Below are 12962 nucleotides of genomic sequence, written 5' to 3' on the forward strand. Positions count from 1 at the left end.
ACAGCTATCACTGAAATGACAGTTGGCCTCGCACTGAAGGCAATTCACAAAGAATTTGAACAAAGCACTGATTGAGATAAGGTACAAACTTTATTTCACTTACAATAGATAATCTACACACAGAATCACGCGACTCGAAATGAACTAGAATATCAACTAGTGCTGGTTGTAGTAATGATATGCTAGCTATGTACAGTGGAGAAAATACTGGAAAAGCTGGATGTCGGAGATCACTGAAAGGTTTAGAATATAGCCGATTGCATGCACAACTGAGGAAAGTTCTCTTTAATACATGTACATTTACAATTCTACAACACTTCGATCAACTTTGCAGAAATTCCCAATATGTATAAGGGATGGCCCAAAAAACTGCTTCCCCAAGTCAGTCTTCCAAGTCCAAGACAAAGCCAACTTGTACATTATAAGTCTGCTTTGAAAGGAGTAAGAGTTGATTGTTTTCTTGTTAAGGTTGCGTGCCGACTTTACTTTTTCTCTCCTGCAAATCAACTTGAAACTATGCCCAGCACAGGATGCGAAAGATAGGATTTCAAACATATCCAGCCTGCAGGTTCGAATCAACCAAATCACATCAAAATGAGTACAAGCATTCTAACCGTTAGATTATGTACATGAACACACTTTAGCTGGTAGAAAAGTTATTTACAAATTCATAAAAGACTATGACTATTTACAAAGATGATAAAAAGGATCTTATTCTGTTCACAAATGTGCAGACTTCAGCCCCAAGATAATAAGTGCCCAAATGTTTGCCCCCACTCCCCAAGCCAGGTGGCATTTTGCCTCTGATGACTGAAATCCTAGAACAGGCCTTGAAATTGTGCTCACTTCAGTGTCCTTCAGACAAGGTGTTTGTTGAAACAGAGGTTCCAATATATGGCAATCAACATTACATTTGATTATGCATAATCATTCTACGAGAATCTCCTGAGCTCAACCACACAAAACTAGACTTTCTTCTACATATATTGTCACTTTTGAAACTTCCATCAGGCGGAGGCTACCAGACGACCATCACATCTGCGTGTCTCATTCATTCTAAAACATATCAACAGCTGGTTTTGCACTTGTTTTTCACCAAATCAGTGTCTTCAAATAACACATTCATTTACAGCAAAATGTTCCAAATAAGCCAGCAAAGGTAAAGGCATTTGTAAAGGTATGAAACAATTGAGTTAAAACCTAATAGCTTGCTAAATACAATAGAAATATTCTAATATGCAGATTTTCATTTCACAACACTTTATTTTTCATTTTTGAACATTTCCAGATTTTTCAACAATTTCCAAGCCATCAATATCATAAACATACACTTCATCAAATATGATTTCAAAAGAATTTCAACACTAATTTTGCAAGCCGTGCAAGTAAAAGATACCATCATTGATCAAGGAAAAAAATCTACAGAAGGTAACAAAATACTGAATTGATATGTATCACGAAAGGTACTGCATTATTGGTTTTGGGAAATATTTCAACATTTTTATGAAAACTTTACATGCTTTGAAATCACAAGGTTTCCCGAGATTCACCTTCGCAGGGACATTCACAAGGGAGAAGCCTGTATCAACTCTGGCGTGTTGAGACCAGTGCTTTCCATGGAATTTTCTATAAGAAGGGTGGAAAAGGCTAATGTCTCATTGAAAACATTGGCTTGATTTTTAAGAGTGTTTCTTTTAGTTATTTTTAGTTATTTACATTCACTGACACCTACACAAGTCCGTCCAGCCATTTATAAAGGAGAACCTGACTTACAAACTACATTATCTACACATTAGACAACTACCATACAGTTCTACAGCAAGTCGATGCCCGGGCCAAAATTCGATTATTATACTGAAACGAGATATGACCATAAGTGACCTTTTTGCAAAAAAGTTCCACCTTCTACGCACTCGCAGACCATCCCAACTCCTTCCTTGACAGGCTGTGTACAGTTTCATATCCAAGGCTGTTCCCAGCAGCCTCTATCACCAACAATTCCAGCCTCAAAAATGTTCTCGGTAAACACTGATTAACCTGAAAAATGCTTGTTTAATGTTCCATTCTGTCAATGCTGTTGATATCTCTTCACACGGGCTTCAAACCAGAGAAGTTACAGTTCAGTTTTCCCACATTCTGTGACCAAGAGACCATACTTGCTGGTTTCAGAGGCCAGTAAGAAAAACGGGCTCCTGTTATCTCAAGTTTTATACAGTTCACACAAGAACAACCACGATTCAAGGCTCAAAACTGAACTGGCATAAGTAGGTTTTGTTAAAAGTTAAAACACATGAATAAACAAGTCCCTAAAGTCATCACAGCCAGATCATATGAGACCTCTTCGCTTTTTATAGGCTTCTAGATTAAGTGATCTCTTTGGTGTTACTAAAGGTCCATGTGTGGCGAGTTTAGGCATCATCGTGATACCTGAGGCTGAAATGAACAAATAAGACAAGTTTTAAAAACAGCGACAGATTTGCACAAAATTTTTCAAATCACCTCACAAACTTCATGTTATACTTCAGTGATAAAAATCTACCGGTATTTGGTGCTTGGCTGTATATTACAGCAGTTTACGAGCTACTGATATTCACAAACTGACCTGCAGATGGCACTTCAAGATCTATTTTGATGTCGAAGTCATGGACATCATAAAGGTCTTCAGATCTGCCTGATGATGCTGGAAGTCCATTCCCCTCCGACTTGTAATTCACCTCTGGTTCCAGAACCTCCATAGGCTAGAAAATGAAAGCCCCGGATTTAGCAAGTTCAAAAGCAGATGAAAAGATAACTGCTTCTACTTAGCATTCAGACAAAAGGAGCAGCACACAAACACCCAGGTTCGACTAAAAGTAGGCCCTAACTATAAGACTTGGGGAGCCATAACAAAATGCCGAGACCGAGGGAGTCAGAATACAAAGCAATGTTGTTGAACACTAACATTAACACGATCACGTAAAATTGAGAAATTAGAAAATCTTGTGAGAGGAATCATGCGCGAGGCGATGAAGATGATGAAGCGAAGCACTAAGGTTGTTAACTGGAAAGCACATGATATGTTCACCACATTTTCTAAGATGTACGACTGAGGAAAATTCGCCCATATGACAAAGTTTATAACTTGGTCTAGAAAAACCATGAGCTAGTATCAGAAAATGTATTCATGATGAGAATCTAACTGAGGATTTCCTTCGTGACTGACTGAAAGACTTTTCCCTTGTGAACTTGTGGTGATGTTTCCATTGTATCATACTGCACAAGTGGAGAGTCTATGGATAGGCAGCCTTCTGTGCCTCATAGTGCCAAGCACAAAGAGGCCTGATTAATAAGAAACTTTCCCTTATCATAACGGGACAAGAAAGTTTGCTTGATATGAAAAATGAGATAAACAACATCTTATAGATATGATGAGAGCTATACTGAAATACACTGTCTGTAAAAAAACTAAAATGTTGGAAAGAGATGGTTGTAAATGTTACACGGTGAGTTACTACACTAAAATAGTCGAATCATGCACCTTATCTTTGTCCTTCTCAGCATCCACTGAGAGGCGTGAGTTGGTCTGAAACAACAAGTGCAATGCGACGCTTACTTATTCAAAATATGACGATACCTAGCTGGAATGTGAGAGAATCACCAACCAATCAATTCTACCCGACTCTATGACATTTAACCTTCAAAGCCCAGTCAATCCAACTGCAATCACAAATCATAGCCAATAAAACACTATAATCACTCAATCCTGCACAACTCACCAACTACAGTACCAAGTTCACACTTAAAATCACATCTTGTGCATTGCCCTCGAGAAGGAGGCATATCACAGTGGCTGCTTGCACTGTGTCATACAGGCAAACACTTCAGAGCAACAAAGCACCCCTCAGTATCACCCTATGCCAAGAAGTAGTGCCACTTCTCTCCTAAACTGACCATCTCTCTTACCTCCATAGCATCCGGGTGCTCCTCAACCTTTTTCTGATCCGCTGCCTGTCTCTTTCTTTCCATTTCCATCTTGAATTTCAGCTGCGCCTCCAGAACGGGATCCCGCGCCTATGAACAACAAGAGATCAATAAACTAAGGCAGGGTTTAAACTAAACAGGTCTTCAAGGATTAATGGCAATATTAGCTGCCAAGTGAGAGGCAGGTTCTGCTCCACTAACTAAATGAGTTTGCTGCAATCTGGTAAGAATACTGTCAACACATCTTGCAATCTTGGCCAATTGATGCAATGCTCATATTCACCATGTCTGACACTTAGTGCCCCAATTAAATAAGTTCAGGTGACCAGGGTCAAACGTCATCATGGTCAACTGTTAAAGCAAGTTGGCCAAGAGATGGACAACAAAGTCACACGTACCTTTGTTACAAGCATAGGCCGACTTTTCCGTCTTGTGAACGGATCAGCTGCAGCTCCTCGTTGAGCTTTCATCTCCTCCATGATAGCTTTCTCGGCCTCGTCAAGATTTCGACGTCGATTACGCTCGTTTATATAACTGGAACAATTCAATGACACAAGTTACACATTACAGTACTCGAATATTACCAATGTCTTCCCTTGAGACCAATACATACTCATACTATTCTCATCAGCAGCTATTAGGAACGTTATATATTTCAAAGCACCAAAATCATGCAATCTAAATATCCGAGTAGGCCCAACACAGAATAGCATTCAATACCAAAGCAATAAGGACCCTGTTTCCTTATTAATCAAATGTTGATTGTATCTAATCAAATGTCAATTGTTCCACAGAGTGATTTGCTGGTGTTCAGTTGTCAAGTAAGCCAAACTTGGGGACAAAACACAATTTAAGCAAGCCCTAACGATTCCAAATCTCACCTTATAGAATTAATATTACTAGTTCTCCGTCTGTCCAGTTCAACTGCTCGTTCTTCCAAGTCTCCTAATTCTTTCTTTACTTCCTCGATCTTTTCTTCATTTCCTTCGGCTTCAAACATATCCTGAGAAAACAGAAGAAGAAGCCTTGCAGAGGAGAAATAATTGAAAACATCACGTCTAATCAAAATAAGGAAATATTTCAACTTTTTAGGCCAACTTGCAATAATGACTCTTAAACTGTTTGCTTGCTGACCAGGTTTTATGTCACAGATAGTGGCATAACAAGTATGAAGTAGTTTTACCTTTTGCTTCAGTAAGGATGTCTTTTTTACAGCATAGTTGTGAGGGTTTTTCTTGAATTTCTGTTTGTCTTCCACGATCTGAAAATGATATTGAAAGATAAATAAATAAACAATATTTTACATGACAGAAATCTCATTGAACTTTGAATCAAGTTTGTTCGGAGACACCTCTTGGCCACCCCAAGTTATGTCATTCAAATCATACTCACTGACGGAGCATGGCTAATCAACTCACCTTATCAATATCATCCTCATTATAACTATAATTTGATGCCTTCCGAAGATCTTTAAGTTTTTGTTCGATTTCATCCTTCGTTGGCAGCAGCAATCCACCCAGCATCATTGTCTCTTTCCACTTAAAGAACTCATTCTCGGAGAAGTCTTGGTTAGACACAAATTCCAACCGATACACGCGTTCAGCTGACCCGTGCCTAAGATAAAAGAACTTGGATGCATCTATTGGTACAAGGCTCGCTAACATTTTTTTCATATAATAACAATAATATTATAATAATGATAACATTCACACTCATTTTAATCGACACAGCACTTCCCATTGTATCGAGAACCTTGCACAAAATACTTTTTGAGAAGTATTATCACCACATGGTCTCACAGAAAACATCCTGGGTAGCGCTCCTTTCAATTCTACCAGCGAGGAAGTAATAAGTAACATGCTGGGAGTTGAACCCACGACTTTGCTTCGTAGTTATGGGAGCTACCTCAGGTGAAGAGGTAGTGGTCATCAGAGCAGCAGACTCACCTTAACTTTAACCCTTTATTTGTCCTTGTATTGCCAAGCTGATAGATTTTGCCCGTTTCAACAACACCAACAATCTCTGCCACCTGAAAAATCAACACAAAACATGCATGAATCCATTGGAGGCATTGACCTGCAATGTAGGAATATGTTTTAAACAGAGTCACATCCTGAGACAAAAAATGTCAAAGTTGTACCCAACAAGATTATCAAACAGAAGGTGCATATCATGAATCACATCTCACAATTCACGTGCGAACTTGAGCAATATGCATGACTAAGGGATGAGACGACTTACCCTATAAATAGGCCGACCTTCATGGTTCCCTATCCCAATCCTCACATAGCAACCAGACACGGTCCTACCAAAGAATGGCATATGGCACCATTTCTCAAGTCTGTGTCGCGAGAGTCGGATTTGTGACAATTCCTCTTTTGCTTGTATGTACTGTCTCTTTCTGGGGGCGGGCATGCTGCAAATGAACAGTACAACAATACAGAATGTTCATAACAAATATACACTAACCACTATGCCATTGTCATCCACCCTAGAGATTTAACTCTGTGATTGCAAAGACAACTTTTCAACCCCTGCCTCAGACTCCAATTGTAAACAGCTCAAGATTGAAGTACATAATCGATGTAACTATGAATTGGTAACAGCTCCTCCTAGCCTGACAATTCCTACCAAGGTTGGTGTTGCATGGAGTTGAACATCTTTGAGGTATTGTGATTTGTAGATATCAAACTATGAATTCAGTTCTCACGATGAAATAGTCCTCAGCAACGAGTTTGAAATCACTTTCAGCAGACTTACTCTTCCTCGGAGTCGGACCGTGATGAATACCGCCCACTGGCACTCGAGCCATCCGACTCTGATCCAGATCCAGATTGTGACCGCGAGCGTTTTTCTTCCTTGTCACTATCGTTGTCTTCATCATCATCATCATCGTCTGAATACACATCACTAGCTTTCAGTTTCTTCCTTTCAATAGCCTTCTCCTGAGCCTCTGCAATGAGGAAGAAGAAAACGATTAACCTAGAATAATGAGCGACACTTTTGAGAACATGACACTCCTCCCAACCAAGCCTTGTACTCATTTAAACTCCTGGGGTCGATGGAAGGAATGCTGGGTTGGGTGTCTTTGCTCAAGGACACAGATATGATACAGCGGCGATTCTTCCTCGAGTTCAAGCCATAGCCTCCTGATTATGAGCCTGGCCATCTCATCACTATACCACTGATCTCCCACGTGGAGTAAAAAGCACTATAAATCCTTTTATTATACATATGATCTATGCTGACCCTTACCCTGTGCCTCCTTTTTCTTCTCCCTGCGTGCCTTTAGATCCTGGAATGCCGACATCTTTTTATCTTTCTTATCCTCAATCGTCTTCCTCCTCTCTTTGCTCCTGCTGCTGCTGTCGGGAGGAATCGAGATCTTCGGTGTTGATCGCGATTCTTTCTTTGCATTCTTCTTCTGCTCTTTCTTTTTGGCCTGTCGCAGCTTTTTCTCAATCTCAAACCTGGAAAAGTCAAACTTATACTCTCAAGATTGAAGTTCTGAGTAGGTAGGGTTTCTTTGAAGTGGATACCTCTGCAGTCTGCATTAGGTGCTAATAACTAGGGGCGCTCAAAATGATCTGAATCACCTTGTTTTGAGGACCTCTCTCTTCTCGATGCGGTTAAACAACTCAATCTCTCGCTCCTTCTCAGTCATTGCCTCCATCCTCTTCCTGTCCTCGTCATCTCCCAACATGTCATCATCATAACCATCATAGAATTCCTCTGGTCCGCTGTCAGAGTCGGCACTGTCGGAGTCATCCTCGGACCTACCAACGTACGCCACCGCACCACCATCACTGTCGGAGTCAGATACCTCACCTGGAAACAAGGTCAGAAAATGCACATGTTGACAGTCAAGCCCAACGTATTCCTAGAGCCTCAAAATGTGCTGTCCAGGACTTAGGTCACATAAGTTTCGAAATCAGGCATAACAATTTTACGCAAATTCTACCTCTGTTTTGCTGACATAGCATGGCAACAGTCCTGACTATGCTGACTCTCTTCACATAAGTACAACAGAACAATGGCATGAAAAAAGTAAGAAAAAACATTTGAAGGACTGGAATTATCTCTTGTGAACAAAGGGATCTTAGCTGATTGCATCCCATGTCTTGTGGCATATTCATCAGTCTGATAAGGGGCTCAAGGAAACTGTCTCACCTTCCTCAGGCTCAGATTTTTCCTGACGATCACTTTCTTCCTCACTCTCAGACGACAGCTGCACACGGACCTTCTTGACCGGACGCTTGGTCTTCTTCTTCTTACTTCTCTTGCCGTCAGCTCTCCACTTAAACATGCCAGATAGTAAACATTACCAATACAATGAGATAGAATTAGTTCAGGACAGGCAACCATTAATGAAATCTGTGCTCATTCCTACTGTTAGTGAAAACAAACACAACAGTGATATCCCCTGACTATTGGTCGATTACAGCTCTTTGGAGGATTCTGTCTCATGTTTTTAGCCTGCAATCAAAGGCCTATTTTTCCAACATGTCCAATGACTATTTCAATTCTATGACCATTTGAATATGGATCAGGTTGGTGACCATTATTGTAATCCTCGTCAGTTTGACTCCACTCAGTCAGACTGGGACTCAACAAATGATCAGCTTACATCATCATCACTCTCTGAAGTCTGCGAGTCCTCACTAATCTTTGCTGCAGAGCTGCCAGATTCCCGCTCACGGTTTGGCTTCTTCCTTTTGGCCAAAGCTGCCAATTCCTTAAAGAAGAAAACAGCATGTAAAACAAGAAAACAGAAATGCACTCAATAAGCACAATTAACACAATACTTCTGGCAAAGCCAAGGAATTACTCTTTGGTCCATGAACAGACTGGTTAGCCAGTGTACAATCTTGGTGCAGGCTGTTTGCTTCAGTCTGGGAACGACGGACGACATTGCATCTTGCTTTTATATTTCATTTAGACAGCATGCCCTTCAGCGAGGGCACAACATAAGCCATCACCTATGTGACCCCCACCCTATATTTACAGATTTTCCACTTTAGTTTGAAGCAATTGAGTGGATTAACATAAAAGAGGGTGCCCTCCAATGTGCAGTCACAGAGTCAGCAGAAATAGGAATTGCTGACCTCTGTGGTTCGATAACAGACATTGCCGATTGCTGCTCCTGTTCAAATTACTACTTTGTGAGGGAAAACTAGGCATGGGGGTTGTGCAAATGTAAGAATGACCTGAGGTTTGGATACTGTTCTGTATCTGCACTAATTTTGTCTATAGATTTGTGGTCAAATGAACTCAAGGCCAAGGGGTTTCATAAGCACCACTGTCCAGGTCAACAAATTTAGGCAAGTTGCACCTCCATACAAAACACAAAGGAAAGATGGACACATTTGACAAATCCAAGATAAAGGGGCGAGGCCATCAGGATGATAAACTAGCAGAACATTTTTAAACATGCAATTGATTTGACAACTAGGTGAGCAGAACTTTTGAAAAGTTCTCCACACAAAATTAAGTAGAAAGAAAGATAGATTTTTAATTAAGTTTAGATGATGTTTTCTGGCCAATATTGCAAGATATTGTTACAAGAAATCAAAGGCCAAGCTTGTAATGTATGGAGGTGGAGTTCAAATTCTCTCGACATAAAATGCAATACTAAAATCTGAGTTCAACATTGGAAGTTCACTTGTTTCACTTTCAGTTTCAAATTCCCATGGCCTTGGGTCTTGCTTTTTCTACAGATCCAACTTCGAGAGCAGGCAACTTCATTATTTGGTGAAGAGAGCACCATTTCTTTGTTGCAATTTTGGACTTTATTTAGGGTCTAGACTGAATTTCTTTTGATGATTTTTGCAAGTTGTTATTGCATGTATAGATGTACTCATTTGACTACAGGGAAAATTTCGTCGGACTTTTGTCCGCTTGCAAGACTTTATTTGGGGGCGTTTTCCTCGGAATTGCATGAGCCAGGACATATAATTTGCACCTCATCAAGATCTTCAGGACTGTCGCTATCGCTCGAGTCTGAATCGATCAGAGCGCGATTCTTCTTTCGCTTCATTTTCATGACTTTTGGAGAGAATTTTACAAGTCGCCTTCACTTTTCAACAAAATGGTGGTCGGCTCATTTCTGAGGTTCGGTCTGCAATATGATTGGGTAATATTTGGAAATAATTTTGAATAATTTTGATATTTCATGCCAAAATATAGTATGAAATAATGCTAGTCTGGACTAGAATTTTTACATTTTTTCAGTTATAAATGTTACGTTAGTATGTTTTAAAATACTTTAGATGATAATTTTAAGTTGGTTTGTGCAGGACGATTTCTAGGAAATGCCACTTCCGGTTGTTAAATTTCCAGGTTTTTGTTCATTTTATTTCGTTTTCTCCGTTATTGTCCTTTTCTGGCAAAATATGTGACATTTATCAGAAACCTATTTTTTGTTGCAGTAAGATTTGAAATAACTGAAAATAGTTGGGGATTAAATTGCAGATTGCTGTAGGCCTAATCCAAGTGGAATCTGATCCTGTCGCCCACTTTAGCTAGGCTACAGTCTAGTACAGTGTGTCCCCGAAAAAGTGTTGGCCATGAAATTAATCCATTATACTCTGACTCCAGCTGTTGTTGTTGTACTTATTGAATTTTTAAGAAGCACACCTTAAGTTCTCCTCAGCGAAGCAGCGTCTCTTTGCCCCACACTACAGTACAGACACTTCCGTTGTCAGCAGATTCACATGGCGGCATGGGCCATGGCAGGGATCGAGAAACCATGGAAAAGCCTAAAGGCTTCAAAAATGACCTTAACATTTTTTCTCATGAGATCTTAGTAAGGCACATCTTGCAGCTAGTTCACTTGTTCACTTCTTCAAATTGTAGTCAAAATGGTTTGAACTTAGTCTTCTGTCAATGTTTTGACCTTTGCCATACCGTAACTGCCTTACATTGGAGACTAGTTGATTCTTATTGTACGGTCTTTAGGCATCAAGACGTTTAGTGATGATTTCTCTCTGATTACAGCCTGATGATGTCTCCTGTCCCAGACGACAGTGAAGAAAAGAAGGCTCCAGACACGGAGGACATCTCCATGGATCACCTAGACATCAACCCTATTGATTTCACCGATTCTGATGGAAGTGATGAAGAAGAGGATGGGGACGACCCTGTCCATGCAGGTTACATGCCCCTCTCACAGGGACCACCGACACTGGATAGTGACGAAGAGACTGTAGGTGATGCACAATCCAACTTGTCCAGTTCTGTTGGATCCAATAATAGTGTCATAGACCATGCAGTCAGGAGTGTCATTGACTCTGATTTTGACAATTCAATTGGAGCCGTGGCAAGCTCTATCTTCCAGGTGAGCCAAATTAAGGGTGCAAAATGAAGCAAGTTGCAGACATGTACGAACACTTAGAGTTGCACTTGCACCTCTGTTGCATCACTCATTGACAGATCTTTCATTTACACAGATGGCTAATTGAAACTACTGAGTTTTCAAAAGAAAATTGCCTCTTCGTTTCATACCCTGACATATTCCATTTTTCTTTTTTTGGGTTTTACTCCTATTGTTATATTTTCAGGGAGCAGAATCAAATGGGAATGCTGATACAGGAACAAGCAGTCTGTGGAATCAGAAAGTTACTGCTGAGCCTTTACCCAAAGGTGAGGAGATTTGATAAATGAACACTAAGTGTACATGACAAAACTATCATTACATGTACCATGGTGTTTAAACATTGTACCAACATCTATAATGTCCGGTGTTTGTATTTCAGAACAAGCAGAGGAAGTCAAGAAAGTGATGGCTGGCTTCCTTTTACCACCGAGTAGCCATCCAGATTGGGCCAAGAATCTGTCGGACGATGAATGGAAATCAAAGGTGTTACCACATCTAAGTGGGAAGAGCGAAGTGAAGGTATCTGACTCGAGAAGGGAAGAGAAACGGTAGCAGAATGTTTACGTCCTATTGGAGGTTAATGGTTATCGCGAAATTGATGAAGACAGTAATTGATTCTTAATATGTCAGTTACAGACAAAGCTACTTCTCCATGTGTTCAGTTATTCAGAGGACTTCCTCAGTTTCTGGGTGAATATGCAGTGCGTCACCAGGGCAGGAAATGCTGTCCATGGACTGTGGGGGAAGACAGTATGATTCTTATTACCCATACATTTGTATAGAGTATGCAGTATACTTATATGTATTGGAATATATTCACTCATGTGTATCATGGCTTGACTCTGGTCTGGACTTTTGATGACTTAACTTCTTACACAAGTGGATGTACAAATGTGAAACTACAATCTGTTTCTATGAGTTGTCATTGTGCTGAAGTTAGAGCAGGAAAGGCTTGGGACATAGTTTGGCACCCTTGATGATGCTTGTGTGCCTCTTCTGCCATCAATTGAGAACCAGAAAAAAATCAAAGCAAATTTGATATCAATCTGTGAATCAAGACATGCTTTTGTTTATGAGATTCGATCAGTGTCTATGATCAGTCTTTTCTCTGTGTTTACATGTAAATATATATGTACATATAAAATATAGAATTGTATTCACTATGTTGTCAACTCCTATATGTTCATTATAACTCCCTCCCCCCTTGCTCTGCAAGGCACCATGGAAGTTGTGGTGACACCTGGTCATGTTTACAGTAGACAGTACACTGTAATTATCATCAGTTGGGATTGTCACATCCGTAATCACCTCTTTGATAGAGAACACTGACTAATATCTTGGGGTCGTATGGCCTTATTATAACCTGGGCGTTGTTTTGTCATGATTTCCACGAATACATGGAATAGTAAATAATCCACCCTTCTTTGAAGTTTTGTCCCGCCAACATAATATTTTATAATTGTTACCAATATTTGATTGGTAGATTTGCAACTACAATGCCTTGTGAAGCCTGGGGTCAAAACATGTTGGTACCAATCATTCCAAATGCCTGGAGCTGTTTCAAATAATAACGGCTGATTTGATTGATTATTGATTGAGCCAAAACCCCAGCATCAATATTTGACCC

The 12962-nt window shown here is 40.1% G+C and overlaps 2 protein-coding genes across 6 annotated transcripts; one reads left to right on the top strand and one right to left on the bottom strand.

The window, feature by feature from the left end:
• Positions 1 to 71: 71 nt before the first annotated feature.
• LOC135485189 (RNA polymerase-associated protein RTF1 homolog) lies at positions 72 to 10056 on the bottom strand. Of its 2 annotated transcripts, XM_064766993.1 has the most exons (16): positions 9923 to 10056; positions 8588 to 8695; positions 8131 to 8257; positions 7557 to 7788; positions 7216 to 7430; positions 6721 to 6913; positions 6202 to 6376; positions 5907 to 5989; positions 5379 to 5574; positions 5144 to 5221; positions 4842 to 4963; positions 4359 to 4494; positions 3943 to 4050; positions 3518 to 3562; positions 2603 to 2738; positions 72 to 2433 (listed from the first exon to the last, which is right to left on the bottom strand). In XM_064766993.1, the coding sequence occupies exons 1-16, from the start codon at positions 10001 to 10003 to the stop codon at positions 2327 to 2329; spliced, it is 2142 nt and encodes a 713-aa protein (XP_064623063.1). In that variant the 5' UTR covers positions 10004 to 10056; the 3' UTR covers positions 72 to 2326. The 2 variants fall into 2 exon arrangements, with proteins under 2 accessions (XP_064623063.1, XP_064623065.1); XM_064766995.1 differs by lacking the exon at positions 3518 to 3562.
• Positions 10057 to 10079: 23 nt separating this feature from the next.
• On the top strand, positions 10080 to 12495 carry LOC135485190 (male-enhanced antigen 1-like). 4 transcript variants are annotated; one of them, XM_064766996.1, is made up of 4 exons: positions 10080 to 10093; positions 10957 to 11296; positions 11520 to 11601; positions 11715 to 12495. In XM_064766996.1, exons 1-4 carry the CDS (start codon positions 10086 to 10088, stop codon positions 11885 to 11887), a joined length of 603 nt encoding a protein of 200 aa, XP_064623066.1. In that variant the 5' UTR covers positions 10080 to 10085; the 3' UTR covers positions 11888 to 12495. The 4 variants fall into 4 exon arrangements, with proteins under 4 accessions (XP_064623066.1, XP_064623067.1, XP_064623068.1 ...); XM_064766997.1 differs by lacking the exon at positions 10080 to 10093 and adding an exon at positions 10263 to 10299; XM_064766998.1 differs by lacking the exon at positions 10080 to 10093 and adding an exon at positions 10277 to 10387.
• Positions 12496 to 12962: the final 467 nt, after the last annotated feature.

This window comes from Lineus longissimus, chromosome 3, assembly GCF_910592395.1.
Source record: "Lineus longissimus chromosome 3, tnLinLong1.2, whole genome shotgun sequence".
Taxonomy (NCBI): domain Eukaryota; kingdom Metazoa; phylum Nemertea; class Pilidiophora; order Heteronemertea; family Lineidae; genus Lineus; species Lineus longissimus.